The sequence below is a fragment of the Pleurodeles waltl genome, chromosome 8, assembly GCF_031143425.1.
Source record: "Pleurodeles waltl isolate 20211129_DDA chromosome 8, aPleWal1.hap1.20221129, whole genome shotgun sequence".
NCBI classification, from domain to species: domain Eukaryota; kingdom Metazoa; phylum Chordata; class Amphibia; order Caudata; family Salamandridae; genus Pleurodeles; species Pleurodeles waltl.
This window is the reverse complement of record NC_090447.1, coordinates 327790632-327807693: the sequence shown is the minus strand read 5'-3', so window position 1 is coordinate 327807693 and position 17062 is coordinate 327790632. Positions and strand designations below refer to the sequence as shown.

General features: G+C 41.8%; 1 protein-coding gene across 2 annotated transcripts in view; it reads right to left on the bottom strand.

Moving 5' to 3' along the window:
- DIPK2B (divergent protein kinase domain 2B) overlaps positions 1-17062 on the bottom strand; it is a 359981-nt gene that overhangs the window by 319123 nt on the left and 23796 nt on the right. For both annotated transcript variants that reach the window (XM_069204187.1, XM_069204188.1), the window contains exon 2: positions 9359-9623. In XM_069204187.1, coding sequence (XP_069060288.1) covers positions 9359-9623 — 265 coding nt within the window. The remainder of the gene's footprint in view (positions 1-9358; positions 9624-17062) is intronic.

The window sequence follows — 17062 nt, the reverse complement described above, 5'->3', positions numbered from 1 at the left end:
TTTGTGCATAATTGAAGGGAGACGTTCTTTGCGTGATGCCAGCATGATGCACGTTCATACTTTGTGCATGGCGTAAAAAATATCTTAGGCCCCATAATTTGGGGCGGTGTCAGAAGCGGTCATAGTTACGACGTGCAGCATCATGAGTAGCCGAGTGAAAGACTTTCAACCTAACAAATGCTAACCCCAAAGGCATTCCCTGGGAGGATAGCTCAAGGAGCTGAGCATTCTCTAATTGGGCAAAGCTAATCAAGTTTGAATCCCAGCAAGGCCAATTCAGGTTTATCAACCTCTTGAAGATATGTAAGGTGAGTACTGTGATTGAGTAATAGTTACATCTGTTAATTACAGCGCTTAGCAAGGGCAGAAGTGCAGTGTGAAGCGCTATATGAAACATGTTAGAATTACCATGATAGTAAAAGGACGTGGTTGTAACGTTGTTCCCCTTACCGAATCGGTCACAGACTGTTTGTTACTTAAACTGCCTGGGGGGTGGGGAGGGGAGCTAACGCAACTGGCGAAGAGATCTATATGTATCGAGGATGTTGGACATTACTCGTCTCAGCCACAAATGAGCATTGTTTAAGAAACACAGCTGCTCTCGACCAGGAGGGAACACTGAGAAAGTCATCGGAAAGTTCAAAGTCTTAACGTGGGCACGTTTTAAAAAAAATACAAAATAGGAGACAGTGGATGGTTCAACTATCCGGTGTAAGTAGTTTTATTCATCGCAGCATCATTTTAAATGACGATTTTCTCAGCCCTTGCAAGAGAAGGCGCTGCTGCGTGATACAGTGCTGAACTTGCGAAAGAAATTGAAAGTCGGCGCGCCAAATTCCAAGGCCTCATAGTCCTAAATCCACCGCAGGCCTCTTTAATCTACTGCCAGAGATTTCCGGCTCGTTTATCTCACTTTTGCACATCCTACTTTCTGCCTCTGAGACGGTTTTTTACCGCCTTTCTCTTCCTCTGTCTTTCCGCTTTGAATGTTTTCCCCTCTCTTCCTCTCGGGGAAACGTCTGATGAGGAAAAATAAAAGCCGGTCCCCAAAAATGAGTGCAGGTAAAAAACGTGCCGGTGGCCTCCACTTGCAACCACCGGCTCAATTGAAGTACTAGCGTGCACGTCACGCTGACCTCTTTATTTATCCTCGGAGCCTTCTGGCCAGGTACACCAGGGGTAAGAGACCTGATGCAGAGGAGGTGGCAGCAGCGCCAGACACCAGCAAGAAAGAAAAGCTGACCCACAGGCAAGAGCTGGAAAGGTGCGATGTACTAGCACGGTTCGGACACACGGGAAAGAAGATGGGGGAGACCCACGTACCCATTTAGTGAAACAGCACAGAAACATGCAAGAGGAAAATAGTTCTTTGGTGTTAGCAAATCAAAGGATGCATTCATCCAGTCAATTGAAAGGGTGAAACCTAAATGCTCTAGCGGCTGGACAACTACAAATATACGAAGGAAAGCCATCCAACCAGGAGCAGGGAAATGAACATGACAAGACAGCGAACCAATCGTGTTTGGCGCAGGCCCAAAGCTTATTATAAGTACATATAGTAGCACTAGTTACCAGCTGCCGTCTGAAGTGAAGCATCTATTGTGTTCAACGTACCTGCACCAGTCAGTGCTCTTTTGACTTGAACGACGCAGAAACTGATTCAAAATGGAATGGAGTATCTGTTAAATTGAATTAACAGTCTTTAGACTAAACCTCAAATTATTTCTCATACTTAAACTGCACAGCAGTAGCAAATAACATAACTGCCAGGCAAGCAACATACTTTCCTACAAGTTCAAAGATCCACGTGCGAGGTGTCCACTGCTGGCACACATTATGGCACACAGCCTACAGTCCAGCCCTTTCATCCCAGTGTCATATCTGGTCTCCATAATATACAGGCTATGCCATAACATGTAAGAGGTCAGAGGCATGCCAAAAGCTAGCCTATCCCACAGCACCAAATAGGAGATCGCTGAGGCACTGGAGGACTAGGCAAGGGTTGGGTGTTCCCAGCCCTTACGCCACCCTCTCAACATCCTCATTTTTGCTGCTAAGGGGCTCGGGATACAACAATGGATGGGACAAACATAAGTTATAGATATCTTTTGGAATCTTATTTATACACTGTTTGTGTGGTATGCCTTCACTGGTGGAGCCAGTCTCCATTTTTAGGGGGATGGTGCTTACAGGACAGCTTAGGAAGGATGTTAAGTGATCAAAAACAAATCCCCAATCGGCCTTCTTCTTACAAAATTAAGTAAAGATATGCATTTTTAAACACCTTCTAATCCAGCATTTTTTTTTAAAACACAGGGGCCTATTCACAAACAACATTAGGTAGTATGTAAGTAGTACTAAAGTATTGTATTGTATTGTAATAGTATTTATATAGCGCTTACTACCCCTGACGAGGCGTTGAAGCGCTTTTCGGCGAGTAGCATGCTACTCCGAAACCCGAAAGGAATTAGTGGTGGATTAGTATAGGGAAATATGAGTACAGTTTTAGTATTGTTATGAGTTAATTTGAACCGCGGATATGTGAGTTTGTTAGTTAGATTAACTGGACTAATGGAGGGGTGGAGGAGGGAAGAATCCAGAAGTGTTAATTGGGAGTTTATGGTAATAAGATTTAGGCTTGGGATGAGTAAAGGGGGGATGGAAGAGGGAAGAGTCTGTGGAAAGGGTTAGGGAGATCATAGTAGCAGGGTGAGATAAATGAGGGAGAATATAGTAGGGTTGTTTGTAGTAAAGTGAGGTTTGGGTGAGTTAGATGTCGAAGCGGAGGGAAGAGCTTAGGCAGAGTTATTTAGGAGATGAAAGTAGATTGATAGAGACATGACATATGGTGATGGGTAGATAAGTGTGATATAAGATGAGAGCAGAGATTCATAAATATCTAGTATAACAACTTATCTAGGAGTTCTGCAATGACCTATGGACATGTTAAGCATAGAATAACAAACACACACATATATATACACACACACACACACACGCACACACACATACACACATGAATACACACTCATCTGTACACATATATGTACATACATATACATATTTAAACAATGAGTAAATATACATTAGTTAAACAGGTTTAAAGAGTGTGTGTGTAGTTTATTGTTATGACATAGTAGCAATACATATTTTTTAAAGAACTATATATAACTAGAATATACACATAATCAGAAAAAAATTATTTATCAACACAGGCATATGCATTCCATAGTTGTTTCAATATGATGGTTATGAAGGAAAGAGCCAACTCTTGAGTAGTTTTCTGAAGACAAGATAGTTATCTGTGGCTTTTATAGTTGGGGGTAATGAATTCCATAGTTTGGCTGCTTGAACGGAGAAGGATGTACCTCCTATAGTCTTTTTCTTGTATAGTGGTGTTCTAAGGCGGGGTGCCAATCTTGAGCGGAGGTTTCTTTGTTGAATGTATTTGGTTATTTTGTTTCTGATAAAAAGTGGTCCTGTTCCATGTATAGCTTTGTGGGTGATACAAAGCAGCTTGAAAGTGCATCTTCTGGCAATGGGTAACCAATGGGTAACCAGTGTAGTGCTCTCAAGGTAGGGGAGATGTGGGTTTGTGGCTTTACATGTAATAGTAGCCTGCCTGCGGAGTTTTTAATACGTTGTAGTTTTTTCATAATAGATAGAGATGATCCATGGTAGAGGCCATAGGCATAATCCATTATGGATAGTACAAGCGAGATAGTAGCTTGCACCTTGTGTGGAAATCTGAGGTGGGGGAAGATGCGTCGTAGAGTCTTCAAGGTGATGAAGCTTGTTCTTGCTAATTTGTCCACTTGGGCATTCATTGTTAACTTGGAGACCATGGTGATTACAAGGTTTTTAACTTTCTTGGATAACTGATGAGGTGGTCCGAGATCATCAGGCCAGGCACACAATGGGTCATAACTTTTCCAGCCACCACATCTGAGTATTTCTGTTTTGGAGGCATGTAGTTTGAGAATACTCCAGGTCATCCACTGATCAATGGCTCTGAGGCAACTGAAGATTTCTGAGTTTTCAATGTTTTTGGGGCATTGTAATTTAAGTAATATTTGTGTGTCATCTGCATAGTTGTAGCATGTGAGATGAAAAACATTGATCGGTTCTGGTAATGATATCATGTAGATGTTGAAAAGCAAAGGTAAGATGATTGATCCTTCGGGGGACCTATGCTTTTGTGAGGTACTACTCACACACTACATAATACTATTCACTAACCTTCTGTTGGAGAACTCTGTCTCTACCTCTTCTATCTTTTTTGTGCAGAGATTTGAGCCACAGGGCAGGGATTTCTGCACTCTGAACTCTATGATTTAGTAGCAAATGTTTGAGGGACAATTGGAGTGGCTGGAAAATGGGGAATGCTTATTCCAAAATGGGAGGGGTTGAGGAAAAAGTATGAAAGGGGTTTAGGGAGAAACATGCTAATACAAATGTTCACTTACAAAATAGTGAGCCCATTGCTTTTCCCACAGTACACTTCTAAAGTTACTACAGCCCCATGACAAAACAGTAGTAAATGTTTCCCAACCTTGCTTTATAGTACGTCAGCATCACATATGGCCACTCACGTGTACTGCAATACACTCCTTTAGAAATAATGGAGTGATGGACCTCAAATAATATCCCAATTGAAATAATGTTAAGTGAATGATATATAGTAAGCACACAGATCAACAACAAGAATTAAATAAACAAGCTTACAGCACATACAATTTAAGAGTACAATATTTTGAATTTTTATTAACATTAGATGATTCGCAAAATGAAGCAAATTAGAAGAGGCCTTTGATACCTGGGAAAAACCTCCACAAAAACTTGACTTAATCAGAAAGGGACAGGATGAAGTGGTCTGAAGAAGAAATCAAAATTCTGTCCGCCGTTTCCACTGGTAACAAAATTGACACTTTCCCTGAATTAGTAAGGCAAGTAATGAAGAAAATCAAGAGAAAATTTACTAGTGGAAACTATCAAGAGAAGAAAAAGCAGCATTTAAAGAAAAAGGAAAGGGCAGAAATATGGAAAATAAACTAGCGGACAAAGGTGGTAACATTGTAATTATAACCAAGTTTGACTAGGTTTGTGAAGTCCATATGCATCTACAGGAAAAAGAATGCTATTAGAAAATAAAAGGGAATCTAATGGATAAGTTGCAACAAATGCAGGAAGAACAAACGTGAACATTGGGAGGGTCCAGGAATTTTTGATGCAGATGAGATGAGGTTCATGCAAGTTAAACATCCAATCATCCTGTGATGTATTTTCTTCCCAAGATTCATGAAAATATAAGCAAACCTCCAGGAACACCAATCATATCATCAAATGGGGATATCTTTGAAACACCTTAGTATACATTGATCATTTTCTGTCATCATTGGTCAAAGATATTCTGTCATATCCTCAGGACACCAGTCACTTGCTCAAATGCTTGCAAAATCTTCAGTGGAATACAAATTACATGTTTAATCACAATGGGGGTGACATCCCTGTACACCAGGCTAAATTACCAAGATGGTTTACATGCTTGTATTGCCTTCAAAATATATGTTACAATTTTATGAACATAATCACATGATTTTAGGAATAATTGGTTTGTGCCTTGCAGACAACATATTTCTCTTCCAGGAGATGTTTTACAGTCAGAAACACAGGACAGTGTGGCAATCTCCTTCCCCCTCAGCTCATTGAATTTTTTGATGTGCTGGTGGGAGAAGGAGATAGCTTGGAGAAATGAAAATTCACAATTTGTGGACAAAATCATTTAGCGGCTAAAATTCTACGACAATAATTTCATCAAATGGAACAGAATCCACATGAAGTTTACAGAATGTCATAAGAAACTCAATTGTAACACTGAACATGGACATAAATTATGAGATAAGTACAAAGAGGATAATCCTTCTTCATTCAGAAATCTTCAAAGAACAGATAATTGAGCCCACGCTACACAGAAAGCTGACAGTAGGAAACAATATACTAGACATTTCCACCAGCCTAGATAGAAGTGGAGCATTGCCTATGAAGAATTTCTGAGAAAAACAGATAATTGTTCCACCGAAGAAGAATGTGAAAGACACAGCAAGGAAATCATAAGAAGGTTTAAATACAGAAATTACTGCCAGGAGGTCAGCAATAGAGGATGTACCAAAGTGATGCTACAGAAAAGCACTTTTCAGTGAATGTAGATGTGATGAGTCCCAAAGAAATGCAGAAAAAACAGGATCAATTAGAATGTTAAATTAACTACCTACTCGTGTATCATGTCGAATCAGAAATATGCTACCCAAATTCTGGCCAATCCTGAATAGTGTTGAACACAAAAGTGAGACAGTTGGACAAACACCAATTATAACATTCTTTAGAGCCAGATGGATCAAAGACATTCTGTCACACAGGCAGTTCATCAAAACACAAGGAACATCACACTCATGGTTGCAGCAACCAGTATTCTGGAAAAATGTGCAAGGCATGCAAAATTGCACAAAACATGAAATAATTCAACATTCCGTTATGACAAACCAGACAAACCAGGTCAAGATAGACCTGCATGAGCACATTTGTATTATATATGTTATCAAATGCCCTTTTGGAATTGTGTAGATTGGCAGTACAATTTGTGAACCTAAAAAATGGATAGTGGAACACATCCGAGCAGTGACCAATAACAACAGATGCTATCGCATGGCAAAACAAATGGAAAATTCATGTAATGGGAAATGAAAAGCCATGAAATAATATGTGATCAATCGAGTTAAGCAAAACTATGTGGGAGGGATCAAGAGAGACAATTACGTTAATTAGAGTAAAAAAACATTATCTTGATGAAAAGTATGAGCCCAACTGGGCTCAATAACAATGAAGAGCTGTATGTATACATGAATGAAAAACATAATTACCAACCACAACAAAAGTCATTGTACATCACTTAATTACAGATTACAACTCACAGATTGTGAAATACAATGATTAGAACAAATAATCAGATCATTCTAATAATTATGTAATCAACACCAATTGGAGGATTTTAACACATACATAAAAACTCAACAAACCTGATTATATAAATAAATGTAAATGAAGAACAATGTTTATTATAAGAACCCATAATAGGCTTGGCAAGCAACAAGAAAACAGTCATGGGTCTTGGAAATCATATAAATGTGCTAATGTAGCAAAACAGTGACAAAGCCTGGCTCACTGATATGGATCAACTTTCATTACCTCTTTCCTTGAATCAAAATGATGTGTGTAATTAAATATGAAAGATGGGAATCAGAAAAACATACCATGGGCATTCGATAATAATAAGCATTTTATTCTTATGTTTAAAGGAAACTACAGAGCCCATCCAGCAATGAACAAGTTGAATTAAAACAACGAATCACATATGACTTTGAATGTTATAAGGGAAGATAATTTTATATACGTACTCATATACATATGTAGGCAAGAACACTCACTCGCTAACATCTCAGCAGTGTTTGTCTGGAATTATCTATAAAAACCAGAACACAATAACAGAGAAGAGACTCTTTTACTAAAACAAGAGATATGTTTGCAGATAGTGTGTCTTAAATATGTAATTCTGCTTAAAGGAACATCCTTCATGTGATGCTTGAATATTGTTCTAACAATGTGTTTTTATTATTCAGTTTTGTGTGTTACAAACAAAGGGACTCAAATGTGAGATAATTTTAACTACCAGTCCTAGAACTCAACAGTACTTGAAATGACATTGCAGTCGAAACCAATCAGGTTCTTTTCTTTGGACATCTTTTTGCCATTATTAAAAGGATCACCCACTGGGTGCGGACTGCGTTCTTTGAGGGCTTTTTTTCAAATGTAAACCCAGAATGCTTTCCTCCTGCATAGGACTCATTAGGAGGGTGCAGCTTGGGTTATATGGCACAGCGAGCATGGGACCCATGTCTGTGCACACTTACAGCATCAACTACAACAACAAATAGGTGATGAATGGCATGCTTTAATTAATGTCAGCCACTGGCAATCATTTGGATGTGGAAACCAGGCTTCCTGTGCAATAGGACTCAAGCTACAAATTACTGATGAGCCCCAAAAAGGGAGAAAACATTCTGAGTTGCTTGTGGTCCCTTCTGGAGGGGTCCCTGTCTGGCAGTTCGGGACAGACTGTTCCTATGAGGAGTAGGCTCAATACTGATTTGCATAATGCGGGCCTTTGTCTAGAGGGGCGTGGTGGGCAAAAACGATAGACTAGAATGGTGCAGAGGGATTGCCAGTGGCTAACATTAATTCAAGCATTCCAGATGTAATTAAAATGTTGCAGATGAGTCCTGTTGTGGCAGTTCAAACCAAATTTGAATATGAGACCAGTCCACTCCAGATTAATGGTATGTTCAAGTTACTGGACTAACATTTCAGTGCTATAGGTGTTTGTTAGCAACCTCAGCTGTGACAAGTTGAGCTAGTGTATAGGAATTTAGGTAGCCTTGGTGAGAGAAGCATGATAAGTCAATTTTAGGATTGGGAAAAGTGTAAGATCAACGAATAGTTATTCAATTTAGTACAGTATAAAACCCTATTCTTAGGGCTTCCTCCCCATATGGGGCTCAGTTTTTTGTCTGGACATGTTACAATGTGACTAGTCCTGAAAATGTAAACATAATCCTCTTCTTCCTGTAGGAAAAGCAAACCAGTTGCAGTCATTTGTGACCATAGTCTGCGCCTAAACGAGTTAGGCATTTACTTTAAATTGGCTTATGGAGCATCCAGGGGCTAGCTTATTTCTCACCAGTATGTTGTGCTTCTTGGCTTCCGCTGATAAAGCCTGGATGGACTGTGTGCCTTGAGTAACACATAGGACCTCTTATTCATATTTTTGATATTGGCTGATAGTAGTACTCATTTTACACCTTTTTCTATGTCCTGTTTTAGATAAAAAACACCTCCCTCAGTCCCTCAGGAGCTACAGCACATTGGGGGGTTTAAAGCCACCTTGGTGATATTCTTGCCTCCTTAGCACCGGAAAACAGCAATTATTAGGTGAAAGATTACTAGCTGATTTTTTCAAATTCTAAGGAAATGCTTCAAACTGATACACATTTTTAATACATTTTAATCTACTTGAGCAAGAAGCTCATTCATATGTTGCAATCTGAGAATTATACAACTGATGATGACTCTAAGAAATATCCATAATATTTTTAAAACCACATAGCCATTGAATTGCATGGCTCTGTTCCCCACCTCTGCGTAACAGGATTTTTGCCTCATAACAATTCTCTTACACTTATAGCGGAAAGTGAAATCAAACAAACAAAATAGACTGAAATATAATGAGTTATTAAAGAGCACTAACCTGAACTAAGTCTGGGGTGAGGCGCTTTGCTAAGGACCACTTCCGGAACCGCTCTGTCTTCATCAGGACTTGCTCGATGCTGCAGGATTTTATTTTGGAAATTGAAGCACATATTCTCTTGTCTGACAGATCATGCTGGTGTTTGCTCATAAGTCTGGAAATCTCCACCTGCCTCCAGCTCTCTGAATCATCAGTGTAGTTACCAGAGTAACTTTGAAGGTAGTCAGAAGGAAGCTTTAAACGAGGGCACAGCCAATTTTCAAACCTACAAAGTGAAACATAATGTCATTTATAGAGCTCTCAACTTCCCCAGGTCCATGCATGACACGCACCTCCAGTCCAGGCTTGGGCGTTGGATTCTGCTGTTTTTAGTCACAGAACTACAAGTCCCAGAATGCAAATCAAAACCTGGACTGCATGAGCTGCTCACACATGAACCTGAGAATATTGAACGTGTCACATTTAACGTCATATATATAAATGCAATTATGTAAATTTTCTGCTGACATAAACCGCATGGCCCAAATGCTCGAGTGTTGATGATAATACAGAATACTGTGGCTAAAACATTTCCTAGGGTGGGGTACACTTCAACATATATTATCTGAAGAAAAAAAACACAATACTTGAAAGAAAAAAAGAAAATAACTGTGATTTCTTATTACACATATGATCAAAGTGATTTAGGAATAACAAGGGTTTTCCAAAGCACCATAATTAACCACATAAATACAATACAATGTAATGCAATTGGGACGTATCTTAAGATGGCCACTTGTGTGACACTATAGTACAGCTAACATATCTTGGTTAGTATGGAAAACGGAATGATTTAAACGTTTTCTCTTTGGCCACTTTCGACACGATGAAAAAGGTTGTGGAGGAGTGGTAGAGTGACCACCTGTCCTATATATACAAGGATTGTGTGTGATTTTGAATGAATGTCAGTTGCCAGTACATGGGTCCTATTATGGACAACATTCCCCCGTAATTTAAAAGTTGCTGAAATGAGAGGTGCTTGCTGACAGCTAATCTGTGCAAAAAATGAACTTGGTCCAACCGGTCCAAGTGAAATATGCTGAAAACATTCAGCAGCGTTGGCAAGTTGCCTGCTTTCCTTTGGAGCAGCAACCTCATGTGGGACAGGGCTTATTTGCACTTCCAGCTGTGTCCAATGCAAGTTCCTCACTTTAAGGACCATCACGCATTCTTTTTTGGAGTCTCATATTGGTTGGGAGCTATCTAGAGCATAATACCTTGATCCTAGTGTTGTTGGCTGGGCGGGGGGCAAAGGCACTCAGCCTGTTGTCTACTTTACAAGTACATAAGAGACATCATAATCTGGAGACAGGTTTTTGACTTTGGTCAACTCCTTTATGTAAATGTATGTTCTGCAAGAAAGTCAGCCGTATCAGTCTGCACGAGTAGCTACATTAATAATGATTTAAATAACACTTACTAATTCTTTATGTTTTTAATAGTGGTACTCATCCCACTGTAGCGTGTCAGAGTGCATTACACCACACACACACACACACACACACACACACACACTATGCAGATTCAATGAATAATACATCAAAAGCAATGTACTTGAATTGTTAAATGAGACAACGAGGGTTACAAGGTGTAGGAGTGACATGTCGTCCACAAAGATAGGCATGATATGTTACGAGTGCTTGCCCTGGAGGAACACAAAGTTAGAATTTAAAACTTAATGCATTGGTTGCAATTTTCTATGCTAATAAGACTTTATTATCACACTTTTATCATCCTTAGAAAAATGAAACATTGGGAAAAAACAATAAGATTTTAAACCTATGCCTTGCAGTTTGCATGCAGCTCCTTGATGTTGGTTCACAGGTCACTGAGCTATAATAGAAGGAATATAATGTATGCAATGCAAGCAATAAAAGGATCACTGTGACAAAGGTAGTAGTCCTCGACAAAAAATACAAAACCTTGAACTGCATGTTGCACATTGTGTTTTGCAGCAGGTGCACTAACGTTATATACTACCTTATGCTGTGTAAAAACTATGCCTAGACACGACACAGATATTTCCAGTATGAGCATTAACTATCCCAGTTATCTTACCATTTTTGTTATTACCCCCTAAACTTTGCTGGGCCCACTAAAATGCTCCCATACCTTTGGGTCCAATTCACACTATAAAAACTGTATAAAGCATCCAGTTGCCATGCTGGACTGACGTCTCAGTTTGTTAGATGACCTATGATTGGCTTATAAGTTGCTCAGCCAATCCTGGCGCTCTCCACACAACTTGCCCTGCTTTCATTTGATGGCATGCTTAGGCTTGGGGTTACCTTTGCTGGAGCAGGGATTCAGTTAATTATCGGTTTACGAAGTAAAGCTTACCAACTTATCTGGGAGAGATCCCAGAATCTTAGGCCAATGGATCTTTATTGTTAGCTGAGATTAACCAGGAGCTGTACTCAATTATATAATCACCACAATTTCAATTAGCATTTCTCAGATAATAGTGAGAGTTGGTGTGAGTTTTAATGCTTTATTTGTCAGTCTTTTTTAACACACATTTTATAAATTTTTGACATACTCGATCAAGAATTACTAACAATGCACACTGCTGAGCGATGAATAATATCATTCGACCCTTCATAGCACTGTACAGAATTACCACTGTTTTAGTTATACAGTTTAGGTAAGCAAAATATCAACAGTGAGATTAGTCTTGGTAGCACTGCAAAAGTACAGGTAACTCACTGTTAGGCCGTTAGTTGTCAAGTGTATTCAGTTTCAAATTCCCTCCCTCCCCCAAACTAGACATTACCCTTCAACATTGTCTGATTTTGATGTAACACATAAACAGTATACTTGATGGCATGCAATGTTGTCTCCTATAGTCCATGACAGTGCGTTCTGTGTAGTGCAACATTATCATACCATAACAGAAGTGATACTTTTCAGGAAGTACTCGTCTGTGCCTTCAATCTGGTACGGAGTAATTGTTGATTTAGGAATAGTGCTATGCTACTCAGTCCAGAAATTCCTGCTTAGACTGATTCTAATCACCTTCCTCATCCTGGGCCTTCAAAGATTATAGTAATACATCTCACACCATCGCTATAGGTCGTTTCTGTAGTCCCCTTTATTCCTCTTTGCGTAGGGTAGTGCTCTGTGCTAGTCCCCATCTGCACACTTCTTCCATTCCTTGTGTTATTGTGGGCTACATCATGGATTTCCAGCTACTGGCCAGAAGGCATTTCGCCAATTGTAATGGCAAATCTGCAAATCTGGCCGTCACCCTATCTCCTTGGGGTCGTGGAAATGACCCCAGGACACCAGCATCATAAGTGTGCCAAATCTGTGCCCAATAGGAGGCCAAAGCAAGGGAGGCCCACAATATAGGCTTCAGATCAGCGTCCTTGATATGATTGTGGGGTACGGTGCTGATATGTCAGGATATATTACATTAAGTCTGTGTGGAGGGAGATAAGCTCTGTGTAGTATTGACTACTGTATAAATTTAAATCAGGAGTTGTGGGATAATTTCTTAGGATATTTAAGTAGGAATGCCCATTATGTATCTCGAAGTGCTCAGCCCAGATCAGTCTTCTATTTAGTCAGTAGGAAAGTTAATGATGTCTGTAAGTGTTCTCGGAGCCCCCCATACAACCAGCATATTAGATGCCTACCATGGCCTATGGTGTATATTGCCTGCACAAATTTGTGCGTGGGGGTTCTGTACCGTCAGGGGACCAATGTCACTTGATATATTTTGCAACATTCACATGTGTCAAATATAAGACCTCTAGATCTATTTGTGCATTAACAAAGTCAGTATGGCTCAAAAGGGTGTTGTCGCTAAAGAATGCTCCAAAGGCTGTGACTCCACCCTGCTCCCAGGGACACATCTGACCACTTGTGAGAACACCATCAGTAGTGGGTAGCCCCAACAGGGGCACGTTCAGGCAATAAAGTATTGTTGATGCAGTGTATTGCATAGCTAGCTTCCAATAGGCCAGGGAGATCCGCAGCAGCAAAGGAGTCATAGAGATCTTAGGAGAGTTGGGCCAAATCATACAGTGGAGTCTTCCCTGATTGAACATCTTCACCGTGTAGCCTATCTCTTGCAGGTTTCTGCCTGCCAGCCAATAGGACAGCCACAGCAATTGACCTGCAATGCAGTAGGCTTTAAAGTCCCTAGCTCCCACTCCTACCTGGTAAGAGGGCAGCTACAGTTTAGCAAGACTGATTCTTCTCCTGCCAGAGCCACACCAGCAGGTCTGTAAGTAGAGTGTTCAGAGATTTAAAAACATGGGTCGGGTGCCAACCAACCTGCTATCAATAATGGACGTGTAATCCAGAACTGGATTTGAGATCGAAAGGATGCACTTGCCTTCTGTAAATTCCCTTCTGTTAAATCTAGTGGTGTTCTGTAGACCTGAATCCCTAGGTAGCGAAATGTGTCAGAAGCTATTGGTATTATTTTCTACCCACAGGGTAAAACCGTATTTGTATAAGCTCCCTCAAATGCAAAGGCATATGATTTATTTATATTGACACATAAGCCTGGAAGGGATGCAAAGTCAGAAAATATTTGTGTCAACCTGGTAGGGTCTAGGCGAAGGTCTCTCATATATAATATGATGTCATCAGCGTACAGTGAAATGGCCTGGATTGTCTGTCCTGTCCGTATGCCCCAGTTTCCTGCCTCCTGCCTCCTGCATTGCACCCGTAGCTCCAATGCCAATACAAATAGAAATGGAGACAGTGGGCAGCCCTGTCGCGTACCCCGAGAAATGGAATAAGTGTCCGAGCTATGTGCCCTGGTTTGCGCTGTTGCAGTAGGGAAGTAGTATACATGTGTTTTTAATAGCACATCTTTGTTGAAATCAGCATATGATATCATCAATATCATATTAATCATTTGTCAATAAATTAAAATGAACAATCATTATTAAGCGCGTTCCATAAAGGAAAAAAATCCCTATTCCAAGATTAAGGATGGTTTTGGGGGCAACGAGAAGAAGGTGTCAGTCAGAACCCATAAAAACCTCTGAATGGAGAGGTCAAATCATAAAGCTTCGGTTTCAAATATCAGTTATCAATAAAAGCAGAACTTCCCATAAATAAAGGTTCAATAAACACAGTAGAGCAGTGGTTCCCAATATTTTGACTTCTGTGGACCCCCACTTTATCATTACTGGATCCCGGGGACCTCCACTGAATCATTATAGGACTCCGGGGACCCCCCACTGTCATTACTGAAAGCTGGGCCCCATCCTAAACATTGAAGATGATTTAAAACACAAAACAATACACAACAAAAATGCAGAAACAAGCATTCATGAAACACATACACAAATGAAAACACATTTTATTTAATTCCCAAACAAGTATGAATAAAAAAATGAAACATTTAGGCCCTCATGACAACATTGGCGGTAAATGTCGCCTATCGCCGTGCTGACAGCCGCCCACATACCATGACCGCGGCGGTATACTGCTACGGATATTATGACCCACACAGAGAAATCGCCACTATACAGACACCCACACAAGTCCGCCAGACCAAAGGTCAGTGATAAACTGGCGGTAGCAAAACCCACACCGTTACGCCAACAGAAATGCGCCCACAGCATCATGACCCACGAATCACTGCTGCGGTCATTCAACCACGGTAAACCATTGGCGGTACAGACCGCCGCGTTCAAAATACACACACACTAACAAAACAACACCACATTGGACAATTCAAACCACACACACCTGACACACATACACACACCACATCCACACGCCCGCACCACTATAAAACACACATCCACATTACCCACAACCATTAAAAAAAAAAATATTGCCAACTGAGAGAGAGAGACAAGCCAGGAGCACCCACTGAATTAGAGCCACAGAACTCCATCACCCATACACCATCCACGCACCTCACAGGACACACCCCAACACATCACCCCACACACCCTCACACATACCACTCACACTGCACCCAAGGCACCCCAAAGACACCCAGGTTCTCTGAGGAGGAGCTAAGGGTCATGGTGGAGGAAATAATCCGGGTAGAGCCACAGCTATTCGGATCACAGGTGCAGCATAAGTCTATTGCTAGGAAGATGGAGCTATGGCAGAGAGTCGTGGACAGGGTCAACGCTGTGGGACAGCACCCCAGGACAAGGGATGACATCAGGAAGAGGTGGCACGACCTACGGGGAAGGTATGTTTCGTGGTTGCAAGACACTGGGTAGCTGTACAGAGGATTGGCGGTGGACCCCCACCTCCTCCCCCACACCTAACAACATGGGAGGAGGGAGTCTTGGCGATCATGCTTCCTGAGGGCCTCGCAGGAGTATCAGGAGGACTGGACTCTGGTAAGTCAAATCTTTACTACTATATCCCCTACCCTACCTGCATGCCAAAACAAACTCCTACCCCTACCCTCACCCCCATCACTCCACCACGTCACATATACCCCACTATCACAACCCACCCATCCCTTTACCAAGCCCTGCATGCAACACCAATGCATGGACACCCATCACAGACCTGCATGGACACCCATCACCAGAGCATGCACACTAGTGACAATCACTTAGCCAAACCAAGCACAACTCACACAAGCCAAAGCTGCCTTGCTAATTGCAACCATAGAGGGAAACATATCCATGCACAAGATGGCACACGCAGATACAATAACACTGCATTTACATCCCGATAGGACCCCCACTCAATGTCACTGGAGAGAAGGTGCCACCAACATTCAGTCCCCCCCCAGAAGAGGCCCACAGTGATGACAGCAGCTCTGCACGCCTGGATCCCGATGACCAACCAGGCCCATCAGGGACCTCTGAACAGTCGGTTACCCTGCCACAGTCCCAACCCACCACAGAGCCTTCTCTCTCAGGAACCACCACCACAGCACCCACTCAGCGGGCCCATACCTCTGTTCCCAGGACATGTCAATCAGCAGTGTGTCCACCACTACAGGGACCCCAGGCAACTCTCAAACCCAAGACAATCACAGACCTGGGGTCAGTGGCAGTGGGCACATGGTTCAGGGGACAGAGGCACAGGACAACAGGGAAGCTGGGGGGACTGCTGTGCGACAGGGGGAGGACAGGCCCAGGGAACTGACCCTCCAGGAGGCACTCACCAACATCCTGGGAGCATACCACCATTCCCAGGAGATGATGGGCCAGATACTGGCCAAGTTGCAGGAGACCCAGCGGCTGCAGGAGGGACAGTACCTGGGGATCAGAGAGGACCTGAGGGACATCCACACCTCCGTGGTCACCATTGCAGGGGTGCTGGCTGACATGGCCAACACCATGAGGGAGGCAGTGGCACACCAACAGGCCCCTGACACTAGCCATAACGATGAATAGCCGTCCACCTCCACCAACGCTAGTGGACAGGAGGCCTCACCACAGGAACAACAGGCCACCAGCACCCCACCACCTGCAGAAGAAGAACCACCACGCAAATGGTCCCTGCGATCCAGGCAGGAGCCAGAAAACAGTGGGATGACTCCATCTCCTATTCATCCTCAGCAGTTGTACTCTAGGGGTAAAACCGATGAGCATCTAGTTACTTTTCAATATTTTGTCATTGTACAATGCATTGCATGTTGTGACAGAAACAGTATGTTTATATTTTATCCCAAAATGTGCTTATGCCGGCTGTGACGCAGTTAGGTGCCATGGCCTG